This window comes from Odontomachus brunneus, unplaced genomic scaffold (genome assembly GCF_010583005.1).
Source record: "Odontomachus brunneus isolate Ranch 3 - 2012 unplaced genomic scaffold, Obru_v1 Obru_scaffold_006, whole genome shotgun sequence".
Lineage (NCBI taxonomy): Eukaryota > Metazoa > Arthropoda > Insecta > Hymenoptera > Formicidae > Odontomachus > Odontomachus brunneus.
Genome location: NW_022639456.1, coordinates 1,897,077 through 1,917,422, shown reverse-complemented (window position 1 = coordinate 1,917,422; position 20,346 = coordinate 1,897,077). Strand labels below are relative to the sequence as shown.

Here is a 20,346-nt window from a genome sequence, read left to right as displayed (position 1 = left end):
TATGAACAGCGCAAAAGAACTACACAGCAATCCGATAAGACTTAAAGTTTATAATATAGGATATGTCCTTAAAATCTGTCTATTCCTTACTATGATTTTATTTAAATAAATAAACAGAGTACAATGCAGTACAATTCTTTAATAGAATTGTTACATAATCATCTTCGAGTATTGGCTTGATATCTTATGACTATTCTTCATTGAATTTGCTACCATAAAAAGGAACATATTGCAACACTACTTTCCAATCTGTCATATACAACATCATCACTGTTGCACCAGTTCCATAGGTGAATGCTGTCGGTAACCTAAGATGTGAAAGAATCATTATTATTTGCAGGCCTAGACAAAGAGTTTTCTAATGCATCTCTATATCTTCTGTAAAACAGCTGAATGTTCACAGCCTTGGAAAGAAATAGAAAGAGAAAAGAGATATTACCAAATACAGAAGATACAAGCAAACCTGTTATGTCATTATTATTTTATTATATATTATATAGAAATATGTTAAAAAAATATACAAAACTAAATTGGTTACTGACATTATTAACTCTGAATGTCGAGATGTTACAAAATACAGCCAAATATATTAAAAATACAGAAGAAAGAAACTTACCATTTTACAGCAATTTCGGCATTCCTTTTATTGAAAGCACGCAAAACCATTTTTTCCACACTCGTATCGTTTTCGACCCGAGCAATAATATCTTCGTATTTTTTGCAACGAAGAGTATGTATTACGAGAAGACTTCGGGCTAAAAAGTCTAAAGTTTATTAGACCCAATATTGGATCGTGACTCTCTTTCTTTCTCTATCTCTTGTCATTGAGTCGTACTACATGCTGAAGTCTTTATCGAAGACAGTGGCGGCTCATAGCGATAATTTTGAAACTAAGTCTAAAGGCCGGTTTATGATAGCCGTAATCCGTTAACTTATGCCGGAACCGTAAAAAATTGACCAATCATAGTTGAATTATAGAAGAATAGTCGACTGTGATTGGTCAATTTTTTACGGTTCCGGCATAAGTTAACTGATTACGGCCATCATAAACCAGTCTTAAAGGCCTTGCAGAATGCCAGGCAATAAGAACACGGAATAGGAATTCGGATTGGTCAATTATTTCTGTTCTATTCCCTGTTCCTATTGGCTAATATCTATTCCTATTGCCTGACATTGTGCATAGGGTTTTAGATCTGTTATTTTTATTAGTTCCGAAATTGCCGCTACGAGCCATCACTCTCTTTAAGGGCTATCGCACACAAATTGACATAACTGCATATGCATAGCATAAGACCGTATGTACCAATGAGCATCGAGTATTAAGTCGCCATATTGGTGTTCGATGCTTAATATTCGATGTTCATTGGTCCATACAATCTTATGCTATGCATATGCAGTTATGTCAATTTGTGTGCGATAGCCCTAACACAAATTTTAGCGCATAGTATGACTCAATGACAAGCCAGAAAAACTTTTCTTCTTGAAGTAGTATAAATGAATGGTAAATCAGACTATCATTTATCTCATCGACTTGCTTCTATTTGTATCTAAATATCGGAGCTGTGTCCACATGCGAACAAAATTTAAGTAATTTAAGTTGATTTGTGATTAAACAACGCAAATTATATAAACATGTCAAACTATGCAAGTAAATATTAATCAAATGGATATAACGTTCTTTTTCATTTATTATTCGAATGTTAATAACAATTAATTTCAGAGTTATGCTCACCACTTCCTGATTGCTTGACTAATCGTATTGAAATTTGTGAGAACAAGGAACAATACGTTGCAGACTTTTTGCAAAATGTTTTACCACCGTCTGATCGTAAATTTATTTCGGACGAAATGCGAAAGGTATGTATGCAGTAAAATATGTAACAACGGAATGAAATAGCTACATACGATAAGGTTAACTGAAACATTTTATGGCTTTTATACAGACTTATACACTTAACAAATTTAAAGTGAAACATAAACTAAGATTAAACTCCAGAGGAAAATTCTTAACTACCAGAAGGAAGTTGCGCCTTGGTTTGGGTAAAATTGGAAATAATATTAAATACTCTGATGTTTTGCCTTTAAATCAATTATGGTTAAAGTACATGAGAGAAATGCTTGGTAACAAATCATTTACTAGTATACCAGATAATCCCACAAATCCAAATTGGGAGAATATTAGTCAACAATTAATAAAGGCTGATTTTCATGGTGCTAAGATATTAATAAGTAGATCAAAATGTCCCACTTTAGCAGGACTTACAGGAATTGTTATACAGGATACCAAAAACAGTTTCAAGATCTGTGGGACAGATAATGTTATACGAAGTAAGTAATAGACCATACTTAAGGTGATGAATCATTTGCGGGTGATTGTTTCCTACTTTTGTTTTCAGCAATACCAAAAGATGTGGTTACAATTCATATTTATTTAGACGACGGTGTAATATTGAAATCACTTGGTAGACAACTCTCTGTAAGACCTGTGGAGCGAACAGTTAAAAAGTTCAAAAACACACGGATGGTCCAGTTATAATATTATAAAAATGTGTGATACAGTACATTGATAATTTTAATATTGGATTTTAATATAAATCTCAGGAAGTAATTTAAAGAATATGATGGTATAAAGTATATGTATAATCACAAACTTGTGTAATATATTAATATATATAAAACTAATAACAATGGTGATTTTTTTACTCAATCAGCTTCAATTCCATGTAGACGTTAGAATTATTTATTTCTGTGTATTTTTCATTATTTTATAGATTATATTATTATAGGATATTACAATTACACAATATTGGTAATGTATATTTTCTACTTACATATTACAGTATTTAGTTATATATAATTATATATATATGTATTTTTGTTTGTGTATGTGTGTAGGTGTGAATGTGCACATAACTACTAAACAATAATTGAATGTATTTTATCTTAGAAGTGCCTTTACTCCATTTAAATCAAGATGACTAAACATGACACTGAGATACAGCAACAATTATTCTGAATGAATATAGCGACTATATTTGTTAATCAATCTATGATTTCATCGGTTAAATTTGAATCAGAGTGAAATAATAGCTGGACATATTACCGACCTGTTTTCCTTGGGCGCTATATTTTCAAATGATTTATACAGTTGAAACATCGTAAGACCAACTATGAAGTATCAAACAAAAGATTCATACAATAGAGAAAACGATACAGAGTAAGGGAAACAAAAGTTTTGTACTTTAGAATAAAAAGACTATATGTACTATAATCTGTCACATGTCTGTTGTATCTTGAGATGCGACAAAAAACCAAGCGAGATTGTCACCTAAAATAAGTATACTACGCGGTAAGGCAGCACACACATATCTAGGAATGTTAAAGATAAGACACTAAAAAATTAATATCTGTATTCTTCCTCTGCCTCTTGCTATATCTCATATACTGATCCTGATGCATCGATGTAGCATTTTATACACGCAACATAAATACTTTAACAAACACAAGTGTTCAACAACATGACTTTGTCATTCTCTAGAGATATTGCGATCTACTTTATCTTAATGCATAATTTAGGCATAGTTTGTAACGAGCTATTATAATGATTAACGACCGATAACTTCAAGAAAGATACTATGCACACACATTACAATGGAATCAATAAAAACAAATCAGAGAACGAATCAACGAAACAGTTTCGTACGACATGAGCGATGCGATAGATACACGATCGTGTTATGCTTTGTTCAAGTTCCTCGGTATCTTTACATAATACTCTAAGCTCTAATTGTTACCGTCTTCTTATGACATGGATAATGAGAGGTTTTGTAAAGCATGAGACATACGACGATCGGGCAAAAAGCTCAATCTATTGTATATATTTCGATATACTGGTAAGACAATAAGATCTTGCCATCAATTTCGTGATTTTTTCTCTCTTTCTCTCTCTCTCTCTTGATAATCATTTATTATTTTACGAACAATCGTTTGCGCAAATCAAACTAACCGCGAACATGCATCTGTATCACGTTCAAGCGAATGTACACATAGGTAGATCTAGAACGATGTATCATAGACACGCGAACACACTTTTTTTTTCAAACGTCTACAGATTTTTCTTCCGGTTTTTAAAGATCTCGTTACATACCGATATAACAATACATAATCTACCCGATCTAAAAAGATGCTCTTCCTATTACATGTCGATTTGCGAGGGCGCTTCATTTTCGCTGCGATTCACATCGCGCGCTACTAAAATCTATATATATCTTTTTTTTTATAATGCCACCATTTTGAGAAAGTAGAAAGAAAGGACGAACTTTCAAAATTGGACTACTTGTTCCTAACACGTTTGTATACGTGTTGTATAAATCAGCGATTTCAATTAATTCCGATATAATATTTCGTTGAGTTCAGATTTTCCCGATGTGATCTTATTATTAGCTCGCGAATAATCGACACAGTCATTCTTCTCCGTATATCTCGAGACTGTCGGGACTCGTCGATATTATATCGGTTTCAACTTGACCATTGGAACCGAACTGAAGAGATACGAGGGCTATTTAAAACGGAGGAGGTCTGTCCGGATAAGCGAACACCGTGTAACTCGTATGGTGAAAATGACGAATCGAAGACACAAGGTTGATTTGACCGAAACGAAGTAATTTGTTTCCTCTTTCAGTAGTCAAAAGAAAGGCACGTAGACGCACATACATACACGTGCGAGCAAAATACAGCGAAATTATATCTGTCTTACAACGTACATGTACATATATATATTTATATACCTCTTCACTGTGTGTCTCTCTTTCTCTCTCTCTCTCTCTTTCTCTCTGTGCAACGATAATTAAATTCAATAGAAAAATCTCAGCACCGCGGTATTAAAAAGAAAAAAAAAGGAATTTTCTTTCTTTACGTGTTATTATGCGTTACACCCGACATAACAGTGTATCCGTTTCACAAGGTCCAGATTAGACTACTTAAACAATGCGATATAATTGCTTATTCGGCAATCTCTCCTATAAATTACAAGTTTACACTTAGATAGCGTGTGATAGGATTCTTTGTCCTCCTAATACATCTCACCATTCGTTATAATCATGATCTAAACGTGAGCTTTTACGCCTTTAATGATACTTGTATTCGTATAATTCGCTTTGACAATATTAAGCTAACCAAACAATCTCAAGTTCTACCTAAACTTTATAGAAAAGTAGACTTTGTTGATCTGTTCTGTTAAATGTATTTCACATACCGTAACCTTGATAGGCTGCGGCGGTGGACGCGTACACGCTTTGTGCAGGCGTACCGTATACGTTTTGAGGCGCGTAGCCAGGTGCCATCATCCCTGGTCCTGCGGTCAGCATCAACTGAGGTTCCGCTGTGGGCATAAAGACAACGAGTTAGAAAGAAGAGAACATTACTGATGAAGAAAACGATATCGTGACGAGAAAGTTATCAAGGGATGATTACTCACGCATAATCATAGGCTTGTGTTCCTGATGATCGGTTTCCTCGATGCGCCGGCTTTCAGCTTCTTCCAACTTGTCGACCTGTCGGAAATATTCAATATCGTAGATAATCAACGATTAACGCGACTCACTAACGGAATTAAGTGTGCCGGGTACGTTTTTTCTACCTTGGTTATGTATTCCCGCGCGACCTGTATGAGGTACGGCATGGCGAAATGTAAGATACGATGTCTCCATGCAAGCTCCAAAATGACGTCCGGATGAAGTAAGTCGTAACAATGAAATAGGCACGCGGCAAAACAGTCCTTCGAGCCTCTTTCCAAGAACCACTCCAACAATTCTTCGGCAACCTCCGGATTCCGCGACTCCGCCGCGTATTCCATAGCATCCCTGGTGTTGAATTGCAAGAGTTAATCAGGTGTATAATAACGAACACATTTTTCTACGATCTCTCTTCTACGACACATGAACGAACACAAATTTACCTGAACAACCGATCCTTCTTGCAAAGTTCCACTGATTGTTTCCATCTATTGTTTCCCTTGTACAAGTAGGCGGCGATTCTCCTGAACTCGATTAATTCGTGTTTCTCGAGCTGTTGTGCTAACGCGATGTTATCGAAATTATCGAACGCGTCGATCGACGTACGAAGACCTTGATAATCCTCCTCGTCGATCAGCAGACCGTTCAACGCCTCGTTGATGGCTTTGTTGTTGAGAGCTTGGACTGATCGCAAGTACGGTTTCACCAATTGCAAATGACCGGTTCTCGTGAAGTACGCCACAGATCTGGTATGATCCATGCGCGGGGCGAGCACAAGCAATATATCGTTCAGCAGAAGGGGCTTGAACTCCACGTAGAATTGTATAGCTTTGTAGTAGAGCTCGACATTGGCGACTTTAGTAATCACATCCTTGAAATGACCCTCCCGCCAAGCCTCAGTGGGATGTTGCATCATTGCGAGCACTGCGTTGTCATATTCTTCGTACTTGTCGTATAGGAACACTAATTCGGCCCACAAGTGAGCCTGTTCCGCCGCGCGTAGCACCTGCAAAAATAAATTCGTTCGATTATCTTTGCTCTCTTAAACGTTATCGAGTCGTTTATTGGCCCTACGAAAGCTAAACCTACCTTCGGTATATTGACGCGCGACCAGAAGAGTTCCAAGTGTTCTCTCATTCGTTGAGGTTTGTATTTGCTGTAAAGAATAGCTAGCTCGGTGAACATCCCCATGTGAGCGCGTTCGAGCCCCAAGGCAGCTTCCAAGAGATTAATGAGCTCCTCGAAGTGGCCGCGATCTTGATAGTAATTGATCAAATCCTCAAGCTCGTCCGCGTGCACGACTATATGCAGGCCGCACATCTGAGCCAAACGAAACTCGCCACTGTCCACGCAAGCGAAACAGACTTCCTTCCAAGTGCGTGTCGAATTAGCTTTGCGCGCGCTGTCCACGGCGCCCTGGAATTCCTTCAGATGCACCAAGGTGATAGCTAGACGCGCGAAGTTAGATACGTTGTTATAAAGAAGCTTCGCGGCATCGTACATCTTGTCGTCGAAACACCTGTCACCGATCTGTAAAGGAGAACGAATAAGTAGAAACTCGTTGCGCTTTCGCGGATGAACAAACGGGTCTCCTGCTTTCCACGTCGTGTACCTTCTGTATATCGGCGTGATTAGGGCCTGATATAAATTCCTCGAGGTCCGCGAGTCGGTTAGTTCGCGCGTACGCGTATATCAATTCGCTCTCAATGAAGGATTCGCGCGCTTTCTTGCGAGCCATCTGCAAATAGCGAACCAGATCTTCCCAGTGCGAGGTCCGATGCGCCGTTTCCACTACGTCCATGTACGCCGACGGGTCGTCTGCTTTAATAAAACTATCGATTGCTTCCTTAACTAGCCCCTGCTGCAATTGAGCTCTGGCGAGTTGCGACCACACCGGCGGCTCGTTGCATCTGCACAGAAATTTTCAATGTGTCATAATCGAATTTCACAGACAAAGAAAAGCCAATAGTCAAAAAAGATAAAACAGATGAAAATATTCTCTTTACCTTTCCGCAAATTCGTAAGCTCTATCCAAATTGTTGACCTGCTCGATTAACACCTGGATAGCTGATGTGTTAACGTCAAACTTCTTGAAAATGGCGAAGGCTTCCTCGTAGAGCTCATTGTTAATCGCGATGTTCGCGATATCCGGAGCGTCATAATTGTCCAAGCGATTGATGTACTCCATGACTCGCGTGCGGTCAGCTTTGATGGCCGTTAGTATCAGGAGATTCTGCAGATTGCGATGATCGCTGAACACGCTACTATCCAGCACTATCTTTTCGAGAAGTTCGATCAGCTCGTTAGGCAGGTCGGCCGTCATGAAAGCCTTCACCGTGACTGATATATCTTCGGGATCTTGCGTCTCGGACAATGCCGTTTGAACTACCTGATCGATCAACGGTCGCTTGTACGGGTTGCTCTCCAGGAGAACCTCTGCCCAGAGGTCGGGGTCTCTACGTCTCACCAGATACCTGGCCTCACTCTTAAAGAGGCTGTTCTCGTTGCATACGCTTATCAGCTCGCGGTCGCACTGGCCACGCTCGTACGCGATACAAGCCAGATGCGGGTCGCGTTTTTCGCAGTACTTGCCGACGACTCTGCTGTCGTAAAATTGATTCTCCTTGAGGAATCGCTCGGGATTGTTGTTGCTGTCAATGTAGATCTTTGCTAGTGCGTTGTGCGTGGCAGGCTCCACGCAGCACTCGTGAACGCGAGACTCGAGCCACGGCAACAACAGTTTCAACCGATTTCTCTTCTCGACCTCCTCGACTAGTTCGTCAGTGGAGAATTGCCCGCGCACCACGAGTATCAGGTTCTTGATGATGTCCTCCGAGCAGTCGACATCCAACAGACCGCCCACGACTACCGGCAGACGCGACGGATTCACCTTCTGGACGTAGATTTCGATGTATTTCTGCAAGTTATTGCGGTAAAGGTAGAGAACGAGGTCGTGAACGAAATCGAATCGGTCGCAGACGATTATCAGCGGCAGCTGATCGGACAGCTTGGCTTCCTTCAGGAAATTTTTCACGCGCTCCGGATTGTAACAGTTACTCTCACGACATATGCGCTCTACTTCCTTGATCTGACCGGTCTTGCAAGCCGCCTGTATGTACTTGAAGTGCACTTCTTGATCTTGACTGAAGTTCACAATTGATCCCAGGAAGTAGAACAAGCCCTCGTAAGATTTGAAGCTCTCGAACAAATCTATCAGCGCCTTCGTCGTCAGTTGTTCGTGATACTTGGTCGCGATTTGTACGCAGATCTGCAAGTTCTGTCGAATGTTGGCCGTTAACATGGCCTTCAAGCATTCGAGAGAGTCCTCCACGGACAGAGTGCCAAAGAACCCTACGAGCCACTCGGGCGAAAGCAAGTGAGTATGCACCACTGCTCTCTTGATATCGTACAAATCCGTATAGTGTTCGAGGGCGCGTTGTAACAGACCAGCCTTCTCGCACAATTGCGCGACATGAGCTCTATCGTAATGAGTGAACATCTGATTGCCTAATATAGCATCGGCTACCTGTGGAGCGGACATCAGGTTCATCTCCAAGAGACGAGTTTGTAAAGCACCCTCGCTCGGCCGATTGTTCTTGAGCGCGTCCAACAGAAATGCTGTGCATTGTTGCACCATGTTTTGCTCCATAAATATGTCAACGATCTGATTGATGTCGGCTAACGGCTCGTCGTCTTGCACCAGCATCTGTGCGAACGCTACACCTTGGTCAGGATTGATCCTCATGACGTTTCGCAAGAGGAATATATAGTCGGGCGTGTAGGAGACTTTCTTGGCATACAACACGATCTTCTGAAATTGGCCGGTCTCCGCGAAGCATTGTATAACCTTGTTGGGAACGTTGGCTCGCAGATAAACGCTCAACGCTAACGTAGGATCCGCTTGTTTCACCAGATCGCCCAATTCCTCGCTGCACTCCAACTTATCCTCCTTCAACCACTTCTCCAGCAGCTGCTTGCGTCCCTGAACCAACACAGGCCGGCATAACTCCAACGATTCGTATTTATTCAGCTGTCCTTGATCCAAAAGAATACCAAAGTATTGCAGGAGAGGCGAAGTCTGTCCCTGAGTAGTCGGGACCTGTTGAAATCGTTGTATAGTCGCGGGCGTACGGAGTATTCCTTTCGGTGCGTTCGCCGCGACTTTCGCCGCCTCTGCGTATTGGCCGTTCTGGAAGAGCATATTAAATTTCCTCACAAACAGATCCTCCGCGCCAGACAGATTGTTCCTTACGGCCATTCTCAGAGCCAACTCCGAGTTCTGCAGTACTCCGTTGATGTATGGAATAATGTTCTCCTCGTCCACGGATACGGACAAAACTTGGCCTTTACGGTTAACTCCGATTATACCACCAGAAGCTTCGTGCGGCGCGGTGACGAAGATAGTTTCGCCCGAGATGCGATTCATAAATATACAGGTCGCAGATTCGATGTCGTACATGTGAATGTAGCCGTACTTTGTAATTAAATAGATGACGTCATACTTGGAGCTAACTTGCATAGCGACAGGAAAGTCGTTGCCGGCCTCGGCCGGGAAGAAAACGTCCACGGCCTTCTTCGGGAACGGATGGTTACCGGCTGGCGGTTGACCCACTTCGATGATGTGAAGCTTCGCTCCTTGGACTGTTCTAACGGCGAAACAGAACAAATTGCTGGCTTCCCCATTCCCTTCCATCTTAAACTGAGCGAAGGAAGCGGCGTGTCCTTCGATCGGTTGCGAACACTTTCGCTCCACAGAATAGAGCTGCATAGCACCGACCACTCGATTATGCTGTGCCGAAATACCGATCAATAATAGCCACGTCTGTTTTGGGTCTGTTCTATAATTGATAATCTGACAGCCGTTTAAGGATGAATGACGCTCGAACATCTTATTCGGCGTAGAGTCGCCTTCCATGGACCAGTGATATACCGCGGTTTCCGTTACCAACGCCAACGTGTTCAGCGAAATCCACTTCCAAAACACCACATCCTCTGTCATTGTATGGGCTTTCATCTTCGATTTCATTTCGATGTTGAAGATCTGCAGTGTCTTCATAGCTAATTGAATAAAAACGAATATTTGTATTAGAAATTGTTACTTGTACGTGTAATGTACTTTTTCTACCTTTCTTTTTTTTTATTCTCTTGTGCAATTCTTGTGCAACAATCATACATACATATTGAAGAATAGAATACACACACATACCTTTAAGAGCTATGACTTTACTGGCTGGATTCATAATTGCAGAATCAGCTGATATTGGTCTTCTGATGGGATTGGCAGAATCATTCATGTCGATAATAACCACCTGAGCGGTATCACCAACCTTTTCTCTCACGCAAATGAATTTATCAGATTCCATAGTAAGCGTATTAAAGCTGACATTGCTGGCATTAATCCCTACAGCTGTGAGCTGTAAAGAAACAGGAGATCATTTTACATCCATGACATTTGTACAATTGTTGATTAAGAACATAGAGTAAGTGATACATAGTCAACTTTATATTGGTCATTTTTTGGGAAAAACTTTATTGTTATAAAAACTAATTATTAACAATGTATCTTTTATATATAGATTATATATTATTGTCAGAATAATTACAAATAATATAGAACAGAAGATTTATAAGCAAAATTTGATCACATAACAATAAATTTAATAATATATCATTGTAATAGCCATATGTTGCTAGGATATGAGCTTATATTTTATAATAGTAAGCAAAGTATTGTACATTTATTACAAATAAAACAGTAATATTTTTACTCCGATATGACGTGGGCTATTTCTCATTTACGACAGGTTTATGTCGATAACAAAGAAGATAAGCGAAAGTGTCCATAATTTTTATGTATTAATATCAAAAATCGCAAAAGAATTGAGAGAAGTCTCAGAGATACCGCATAATAAATTTAGTTTCGGCAAAAGCGGAAACGAGGGGCGTATACGTTCACGATAGTCGTGGACCTCGCACCGCGCATCGGTGAAAAAAAAATCAATTCGCTCGTCACGCTTGTCAACGCAACGTTAATGATGAATTGATACAGGAATCGGATCGGTTAACCTGCGTTGTAAAAATTGCCGTGAAAGAAGTCTTGCGAGTTCAATCGACGGGTCGACCTGTGTTCGAGGCGTCGAGCAATGTGGTCGAACTTCACGCGATGCGAAGAATATCGCAGCTGTCAAAGTAACGTCAATCGTCCGAAAAAAGAAAACTACTTCCGTTCCGCGTGTACGTGTCATGAAAAAAAGTGAGACAGAGAGAGAAAGAGAGAGATGAGCGGATAATTCGTAAGCGCATTCGTGACCCTCCACGCAGGCAAGATAGGCGCGAGAATGCATTCTCTGGAAATGCGATCTTGTCCAGCGCGGAGAAAGAGATAGAAAGGTCAACGTAATTCCGGCAGCGATTGCATTAGCGTGACGTGCGCCTACACGTTCGAAAGAAATACCACGGGGGAAATAGATGACGTACCTGAAGATGTTCTTGGAACCTTATGGGCAGTAGCTGCGTCATTTTGCCGAAATATTCAAAGTATCACCGTGCTTTCCAGCCGCTGTCTCTCCTGCGGGATAACCGTGCGGCCGCGAACCCAACTGTATCCACTTACGAGCTATTCTCGCTTATCGAACGCCTTTTATCCCCCCGAACACTCGGCATCAATCATCAAAGCGCAAAACCAACTGACGGAGACCGAACACCGTCGCTACTCGCCGCTGACACCCATCATGGCCGCCAACGCCGCCCCTCTATCTCGAAATAGTTCCCGCGTATGAAAATGTCTCGGCGACTCGTCGAAGTTAAACAGTCACCTCGCGCGCTCTACCGCCTCGGGCATCGACAATTAATCGTTGACTGACCGTATTTCCTGTCTCTGTGACCGCTGCGGGCGATCCCGCTGACGTTGAACGCGAGGAATCTTGGCGCTAGCGGAAGAATACAGCCACGATTTGACACGATTGGATTCTGTGGGGAATCTCACGTATCGCCCCTTCCCCTTCGTCCCCTGTCTGTCTCTTTCTCTCTCTTTGTCGCGTCTTTACGTCGCTGCGAATGAAACCGCAACGGCGCACAAATGCGTGATGCTTTGTACGGACAAACGCGAAAAAGGAGAAATCAAAAGAAAAAAAAAGGAGCGGAAAAATTCATTTTTCTCTAGTTATCATAGTTTTCCGCCCTCGTTATATATCGTATTGCATCGGACATGTTAGAGGTTATCTCTATTACGCTAAATTAAATTACCAATTTACGCCTCCGTCACTCGAAACTCGCCGGTTATCGTTTATACAATACATACAAAAGAAGGGTGTGAGGAAAATACATATATAAAGACAGAATATTGAGGAACAGTCAGGCTACATTCAATGAAAAGATATACTTTATTCTTCAGCAATAATGAAAACTTTGTATAAATTTTACAATACAAAAATATATTGAAATTTACTTACTCTACTCCTGCAGAACACAACATATATTGTCCTGAGACCAAATTGTTTGACCATAAGATAAAAAAAACTCAAACAGGCTTAAACAGGCAAGTCTATGTGATCATCTTCAGACTTAAACTCTTCCTTGACAGGTTTCTTTTCCTCTGTTGAAATAAGATTATAGTTATCCATATATATGATATAGCTATTTGTCACTGTAATAACACTTAAATATGCTATTTTGGTAAAAGTAATGGACTGTTGATGTTATAATAAAGAAGCACATGAACTTACCCTTCTTCTCTTCCACTGGAGCTGCTGTTCCCCTAGCAGGAGTAGCAGCAGCAGCTCCACCGACTGGCATAGATGATAATTTCTCCCTACCTAAAATCAGCCAATAACAATGAACGTGATCCTTGTGAAAGACAATATATATTGTTCTTTTTACAAAAATTCTTTTTACAAAAATTCTTTTTACAAAAATAGCATATAAAATACATCGCCTTATACCTTCGGCAATTAACTCATCAATGGATTTTCCGTTTAATTCTGAAATTACTGTTTTCAGTTCTTCAGAATCTGTCTCAATTCCGGCTGATGATAAGATCTTCTTGATATCATTCTGGCTTGGTGAGGCCTTGTCTCCCAGAACAGCCAGTATATAAGCGGTCACATAACGCGTTCTACAAAACAATATATTTATATTAAAATATTGATGCAATGTGCACATGTAATTTTTTTAAACTTAATTCTCAGTTATAGATCTCATCTTCACAACCATTCAGGCGAAAGATGGTATAGTATAAATCATCATTTCATTATAATGAATTTCTATATATAAATGTATATTGAATGTATGTATATTGAATAGCACATGATTCTCACATACATACATAAAATTTGATAACATCTCAGCTAAAACCTAGTTTTATATATATATATATTTCTGTACTTTTTAACAAGTAGACAAAAGATAAGTTCTCTAATATATTTGAAACAGAATTATGTTGATTTGTTATATAATTTTAGGAAAACAAAAACAAAATGTAAAACTGAACATAAATGCTATAAGAAGTATAGAAAATAAAACGTACACGTTTTGTATACATCTACACGCGATTTTTCACAAACGTGACATGGTTGAAGGAATCCAACAATGACAATTGATAAAATGCAATCGAACAATTACGTGGAATATTTCAACTCTACAATAATTGAGTTACTGAAAGCGCAGAATATTATTTTCTATATAGTAAAATTTTAAATACAGACATACCTTTAAGTCCTATGACACGAAACGTGGATCACGCTCAATACAATACAGGATGTATACAGCAGCGAACAAACTGAGAAGGAAAGAAGGGTAAAGGAACGGGAGAAAAAATTGTGTACAGTATGATGAAATTGCGACTGCATAAAGGAATTTAGCCGGCACTCTAACGATTCGTACTTGTTCAGCTGTCCTTGATCCAAAAGAATGCCAAAGTATTGCAGAAAAAATAAGGTCTGTCCCTGAGTAATTCGGACCTGTTGCAATCGTTGTATGGTCGCAGGCGTGTGGAGTACTCTCTTCGGCGCGTTCGCCGCGACTTTCGCCGCCTCTGCGTATTGGCCGTTCTGGAAGAGCATATTAAATTTCCTCACAAACAGATCCTCTGCGCCAGACAGATTGTTTCTCACGGCCATTCTCAGAGCCAACTCCGTGTCCTGCAGTGCTTCGTTGATGTATGGAATAATGTTCTCCTCGTCCACGGAAACGGACAAAACTTCGCCTTTACAGTTGACTCCAATTATACCACCGGAAGCTTCGTGCACCGTGCTGACGAAGATAGTCTCGCCCCAGATGCGATTCATAAATATACAGGTCGCAGATTCGATGTCGTACATGTGAATGTAGCCGTACTTTGTAATTAAATAGATGACGTCATACTTGGAGCTAAATTGCATGGCGACAGGAAAGTCGTTGCCGGCCTCGGCCGGGAAGAAAATGTCTACGGCCTTCTTCGGAAACGGATGGTTACCGGTTGGCGGTTGACCCACTTCGATGATGTGAAGCTTCGCTCCTTGGACTGTTCTGACGGCGAAACAGAGCAAATTGCTGGCTTCCTTATTCCCTTCCATCTTGAACTGAGCGAAGGAAGCGGCGTGTCCTTCGATCAGTTGCGAATACTTTCGCTCCACGGAATAGAGCTGCATAGCACCGACCACTCGATTATGCTGTGCCGAAAAACCGATCAATAATAGCCACGTCTGTTTTGGATCTGTTTTATAATTTTTAATCTGACAGCCGTTTAAGGAAAAATGGCGCTCGAACATCTTTCTCGGCGTAGAGTTGTATTCCATGGACCAGTGATATACCACGGTTTTCGTTACCAACACCAACATGTTCTGCGAAATCCACTTCCAAAACACCACATCCTCTGTTATTGTAAAGGCTTTCATTGTCGATTTCATTTCGAAGCTGTAGATCTTCAGTAACTTCTTATCTAATTAAAGAAAAACGAATAATTGTGTTAGAAATAATGTTACTTGTACATATAATGCACTTTTCCTACTTTCTCTTGTTTTTTTTTATTCTCAGTCTTATGCAACTACAATCATAGATACATGTTGAAGAATAGAATACACAGACATACCTTTAATAGCTATGACTTTACTGACTGGATTCATAATTCCAGAATCACCTGACATTAATGTTTTATAGAAATTGGCAGAACCATTCATGTCGATAATATCCACTTCAAGATTATCATTAACTTTTTTTATCACACAGAAGAATTTATCAGACTCCATAGTAAGTGTATTAAAGTGGACATTCCTGGGATTAATTCCTACAGCTGTGAGCTGTACAGAGACAGGAGATCATTTTACAATCATGAGATTTGTTGCATTACTTGTTAACTAAGGACATGGACTAGGTGGTACATAGTCAACTTCATATCAGACATTTTCTTAAAAAACTATTGTTATAAAAACTAATTATTAACGATATATACATATAGATTATATATTATCAGTGTAATTATAAATATTATAGAAGACTTATAAGCAATACTACGGGGAAAATAGACAACGTACCTGAAGAAGTTCTTTCAACTTTATGGGCTGTAGCTGTGTCATTTTGCCGAAATATTCAAATTATCATCAAGCTTTCCAACCACTGTCTCTCCTGCAGGATAACCATGGGGCTACGAGTCCAACTGTATCCACTTACGTGCTATTCTTGCTTATCGAACGCCGGTTTTCCCTCCGAACACTCAACACCGATCACAATACAAACCAACTGACGGAGACCGAACATTGGCTGTGTTCAAAAAACATAACTGATCAGTGAGCGGTCAGTGATTATTGGTCCTTACTGTTAGATCTTTAACTTCAGACCAATTACATTGACGAATTGCTCAACTGTGTGTAACTGTTGAGTTCGCTGAACGCACTCATTATCGCTATTCGCCGCTGACATCAATCATGGCCGCCAACGTCGCCCTTCTACTTCGAAATAGTTCCCGCATATGAAAATAGGAAGTTTTTACAATACTGTCTTTTAGATACGATAACGCTAAGGTACGTGAATGAAACCGCAACAACGCACAAATGTGTAACACTTTATACGGGTGAACGCGAAAAAGAAAGGAGAAATTAAAAGAAAAGGAAAAAGGAAACGCGCGGGAAAAATTCCTTTTTCTCTGGTTATTAGTTTTCCGCCTTCGTTATATATCATATTGCATCGGACATGTTAGAGGTTATCTCTATTACGCTAAATTAAATTACCAATTTACGCCTCCAACTCGAAACTCGCCGGTTATCGTTTAGATACATACAAAGAAAGGGTGTGAGGAAAATACACATATAAAGACAGAATTTTGAGGAACAGTCAGGCTACATTCAATGAAAAGATATACTTTATTCTTCAGCAGTAATGAAAACTTTGTATAAATTATACGATACAAAAATATATTGGAATTTACTTACACTACTGCTGCAGAACATAACATGTATTGTCCTGAGACCAAATTGTTTGACCACAAGATAAAAAAAAAACTCAAACAGGCCAAAGTCTATGTCATCTTCAGACTTAGACTCCTCCTTGGCAGGTTTCTTTTCCTCTGTTGAAATAAGATTATAGTCAATATCTGTATATGTGATATAGCCATTTGTCATTGTAATGACACTTAAATATGCTATTTTGGTACAAGTAATGGACTGTTGATGTTATAATAAAGAACCTAATGAATTTACCCTTCTTCTCTTCCACTGGAGCTGCTGCTACTAGCAGGAGTAGCAGCAGCAGCTATACCAGCTGGTATAGACGATAATTTCTCCCTACCTAAAATCAGCCAATATCAATGAACATGATCCTTGTGAAAGACAATATATATTGCTCTTTTTACAAAAATAGCATATGAAATATATCACCATATACCTTCAGCAATTAACTCATCAATGGATTTTCCATTTAATTCTGAAATTACTGTTTTCAGTTCTTCAGAATCTGTCTCAATTCCAGCTGATAATAAGATCTTTTTAATATCATTCTGGCTTGGTGAGGCCTTATCTCCCAGAACAGCCAGTATATAAGCGGTCACACAACGCGTTCTACAAAACAATATATTTATATTAAAATATTGATGCAATATGCACACACACATGCAATTTTTTTTTAAACTTAATTCTCAGTTATAGATCTCATCTTCACAACTATTCAGGCAAAAGATGGTATAGTATAAATCATTATTTCATTATAATCAATTTCTATATATAAATTTACGTATATTGAATAGCATATGATTCTCATACACATACATAAAATTTGATAACATCTCAGCTATAAAACCTAGTTTTATATACATATATATTTCTGTACTTTTTAACAAGTAGACGAAAGATAAGTTCTTTAATATATTTGAAACAGAATTATGCGACTACATAAAGGAATTTAGCCGGCACTCTAACGATTCGTACTTGTTCAGTTGTCCTTGATCGAAAAGAATGCCAAAGTATTGCAGGAAAGATAAGGTCTGTCCCTGAGTAATCCGGACCTGTTGCAATCGTTGTATGATCGCGGGCGTGTGGAGTATTCTCTTCGGCGCGTTCGCCGCGATTTTCGCCGCCTCTGCGTACTGACCGGTCTGAAAGAGCATATTGAATTTCCTCACAAACAGATCCTCTGCGCCGGGCAAATTGTTCCTCATGGCCATTTTCAGAGCCAATTCTGAGTTCTGCAGTACTTCGTTGATGTATGGAATGATGTTCTCTTCGTCTACGGAAACGGACAGAACTTGGCCTTTACGGTTGACTCCGATTATACCACCGGAAACTTCGTGCGGCGCAGTGACGAAGATAGTCTCGTCCGAGATGTGTGTCATATATATATATGTCGCAGATTCAATGTCGTATATATGAATGTAGCCGTACTTTGTAATTAAATAAATGACGTCATATTTGGAGCTAATTTGCATGGCGACAGGAAAGTCGTTGGGCGGGGAGAAAATGTCCACGGTCTTCTTCGGAAATGGATGGTTACCAGCTGGCGGTTGACCCACTTCGATGATGTGAAGCTTCTTCGCTCCTTGGACTGTTCTGACGGCGTAGCATAACAGATTGCTGGCTTCCCCATTCTCTTTCATCTTGAACTGAGCGAAGGAAGCAGCGTGTCCTTCGATCGTTTCCGAATACTCTTGCTCCACGGAATAGAATTGCATAGCACCGTTCACTCGATTATCTTGCGTCGAAGTACCGATCAATAATAGCCACGCCTGTTTTGGATCTGTTCTATAATTGATAATCTGACAGCCGTTTAAGGATGAATGGCGCTCGAACATCTTTTTCGGCGTAATAAAGTAGTAATCCATGGACCAGTGATATACCGCGGTTTCCGTTACCAACGCCAACGTGTTCAGCGAAATCCATTTCCAAAATACCACATCCTCCATCATTGTATGGACTTTCATATTCGATTTCATTTCGATGTTGAAGATCTGCAGTGTCTTCATAACTAATTGAATAAAAACGAATATTTGTGTTAGAAAAAAATGATGTTATTTGTACATATAATGCACTTTTTCTACTTTCTCTTGTTCTTTTTTATTCTCAGTCTTGTTGCAACCATACATGTCTACAATCATACATACATGTTGAAGAATAGAATATACAGACATACCTTTAAGAGCTATGACTTTACTGACTAGATTCATAATTGCAGAATTGGCTGAGGATTGCATCTTGCAACGGAAACTGGTCAAATTATTCACGTTGATAACAATCACTTCAGTGGTATCACCAACTTTTTCTATCACACAGATGAATTTATCAGACTCCATAGTAAGTGTATTAATGTCGATGCTGGGATTAATCCCTAAAGCTGTGAGCTGTAAAGAGACAGGAGATCATTTTACATCCATGAAATTTGTACCACTATTTGTTAAGTTAATTAAGAACATGAACTATGTGGTACGTAGTCAACTTCATATCAGTCATTTTTTGTGATAAAAACTTAACTTTATTGTTATAAAAACTAATTATTAACGATATATACATATAGATTATATATTATCGCCAGTGTAATTATAAATATTATAGAAGACTTATAAGCAATATGACGGGGAAAATAGACGACATACCTGAAAATGTTCTTTTAACTTTATGGGCTGTAGCTGCGTCATTTTGCCGAAATATTCAAACTATCATCATGCTTTCCAACCACTATCTCTCCTGCAGGATAACCACCTACGGTCACGAATCCAACTGTATCCACTTACGTGCTATTCTTGCTTCGAACACCAGTGATAAAACTATGTAAAAAATAGACGAAGAAATGAAAAAAAATTTCTTATCTATACAATCATGTGTAATGATTTGTCGTGCAACGATTCGTCGAGTTGTCACACGTTATTGTATAGACAGGAAACTTCTTTCTATTTCTTTGCTATTATTTTAACGTAATCCCATCACAGTTTTCCCTCCGACCATTCGACATCAATCAACAAAGTATAAAACCAACTGACGAAGACCGAACATTATCGCTATTTACCGCTGACATCAATCATGGCCGCCAATATCATCCCTCTATCTCGAAATAATTCCGCGTATAAAAATAAGAAGTTTTTGCAATACTGTCTTTCAGATATGACAACGCTAAAGTACGTGAATGAAACCGCAACAACGCACAAATGCATGACATTTTATACGGATGAACGCGAAAAAGAAAGGAAAAATTAAATGAAAAAAAAAGCACCACAAAAATTCCTTTTTCTTTGATTATTAGTTTTCCGCCTTCGTTATATACCGTATTGCATCAAACATGTTAGAGATTTTCTCTATTACGCTAAATTAAATTACCGATTTACGTCGATACACTCGAAACTCGCCTATTATCGTTTATACAATACATAACAGGAAAAGGT

The 20,346-nt window shown here is 39.4% G+C and overlaps 4 protein-coding genes and 1 pseudogene across 5 annotated transcripts; 1 reads left to right on the top strand and 4 right to left on the bottom strand.

Annotated features, from left to right (window-relative positions):
- Positions 1-80: 80 nt before the first annotated feature.
- On the bottom strand, positions 81-846 carry LOC116853221 (cytochrome b-c1 complex subunit 10-like). Its single transcript, XM_032834174.1, has 2 exons — positions 617-846; positions 81-308 (listed from the first exon to the last, which is right to left on the bottom strand). Exons 1-2 carry the CDS (start codon positions 664-666, stop codon positions 191-193), a joined length of 168 nt encoding a protein of 55 aa, XP_032690065.1. The 5' UTR covers positions 667-846; the 3' UTR covers positions 81-190.
- A 632-nt stretch (positions 847-1,478) lies between these two features.
- On the top strand, positions 1,479-2,663 carry LOC116853828 (ribonuclease P protein subunit p29). Its single transcript, XM_032835082.1, has 4 exons — positions 1,479-1,648; positions 1,721-1,857; positions 1,944-2,328; positions 2,397-2,663. Exons 1-4 carry the CDS (start codon positions 1,633-1,635, stop codon positions 2,534-2,536), a joined length of 678 nt encoding a protein of 225 aa, XP_032690973.1. The 5' UTR covers positions 1,479-1,632; the 3' UTR covers positions 2,537-2,663.
- A 445-nt stretch (positions 2,664-3,108) lies between these two features.
- On the bottom strand, positions 3,109-12,502 carry LOC116853823 (clathrin heavy chain). Its single transcript, XM_032835074.1, has 9 exons — positions 11,991-12,502; positions 10,720-10,927; positions 7,520-10,571; positions 7,126-7,423; positions 6,603-7,043; positions 5,957-6,519; positions 5,639-5,861; positions 5,477-5,552; positions 3,109-5,380 (listed from the first exon to the last, which is right to left on the bottom strand). The coding sequence occupies exons 1-9, from the start codon at positions 12,030-12,032 to the stop codon at positions 5,247-5,249; spliced, it is 5,037 nt and encodes a 1,678-aa protein (XP_032690965.1). The 5' UTR covers positions 12,033-12,502; the 3' UTR covers positions 3,109-5,246.
- A 374-nt stretch (positions 12,503-12,876) lies between these two features.
- On the bottom strand, positions 12,877-16,223 carry LOC116853827 (clathrin heavy chain 1-like). Of its 2 annotated transcripts, XM_032835080.1 has the most exons (6): positions 16,022-16,222; positions 15,580-15,787; positions 14,394-15,429; positions 13,454-13,626; positions 13,238-13,327; positions 12,877-13,107 (listed from the first exon to the last, which is right to left on the bottom strand). In XM_032835080.1, exons 1-6 carry the CDS (start codon positions 16,061-16,063, stop codon positions 13,043-13,045), a joined length of 1,614 nt encoding a protein of 537 aa, XP_032690971.1. In that variant the 5' UTR covers positions 16,064-16,222; the 3' UTR covers positions 12,877-13,042. The 2 variants fall into 2 exon arrangements, with proteins under 2 accessions (XP_032690971.1, XP_032690972.1); XM_032835081.1 differs by lacking the exons at positions 12,877-13,107; positions 13,238-13,327 and having other exon boundaries at positions 13,515-13,626; positions 14,220-15,429; positions 16,022-16,223.
- Positions 16,151-20,225, bottom strand: LOC116853825 (annotated as a pseudogene).
- Between the last annotated feature and the right edge of the window lie 121 nt (positions 20,226-20,346).

Coding starts and splice junctions, on each gene's coding strand:
- LOC116853221 (XM_032834174.1), bottom strand. CDS start 666: ATGGTTTTGCGTGCTTTCAATAAAAGGAATGCCGAAATTGCTGTAAAA. Junction 309..616: donor GCCGAAATTGCTGTAAAATG/GTAAGTTTCTTT, acceptor TTCACATCTTAG/GTTACCGACAGCATTCACCT.
- LOC116853828 (XM_032835082.1), top strand. Junction 1,858..1,943: donor TTTCGGACGAAATGCGAAAG/GTATGTATGCAG, acceptor GCTTTTATACAG/ACTTATACACTTAACAAATT. Junction 2,329..2,396: donor GACAGATAATGTTATACGAA/GTAAGTAATAGA, acceptor TTTTGTTTTCAG/CAATACCAAAAGATGTGGTT.
- LOC116853823 (XM_032835074.1), bottom strand. CDS start 12,032: ATGACGCAGCTACTGCCCATAAGGTTCCAAGAACATCTTCAG. Junction 7,424..7,519: donor GCTTACGAATTTGCGGAAAG/GTAAAGAGAATA, acceptor ATTTCTGTGCAG/ATGCAACGAGCCGCCGGTGT. Junction 5,381..5,476: donor ACACAAGCCTATGATTATGC/GTGAGTAATCAT, acceptor TTATGCCCACAG/CGGAACCTCAGTTGATGCTG.
- LOC116853827 (XM_032835080.1), bottom strand. CDS start 16,063: ATGACACAGCTACAGCCCATAAAGTTGAAAGAACTTCTTCAG. Junction 13,627..14,393: donor GATCAAGGACAGCTGAACAA/GTACGAATCGTT, acceptor ATTGTTTTGTAG/AACGCGTTATGTGACCGCTT. Junction 13,108..13,237: donor TCCAGTGGAAGAGAAGAAGG/GTAAGTTCATGT, acceptor TTATTTCAACAG/AGGAAAAGAAACCTGTCAAG.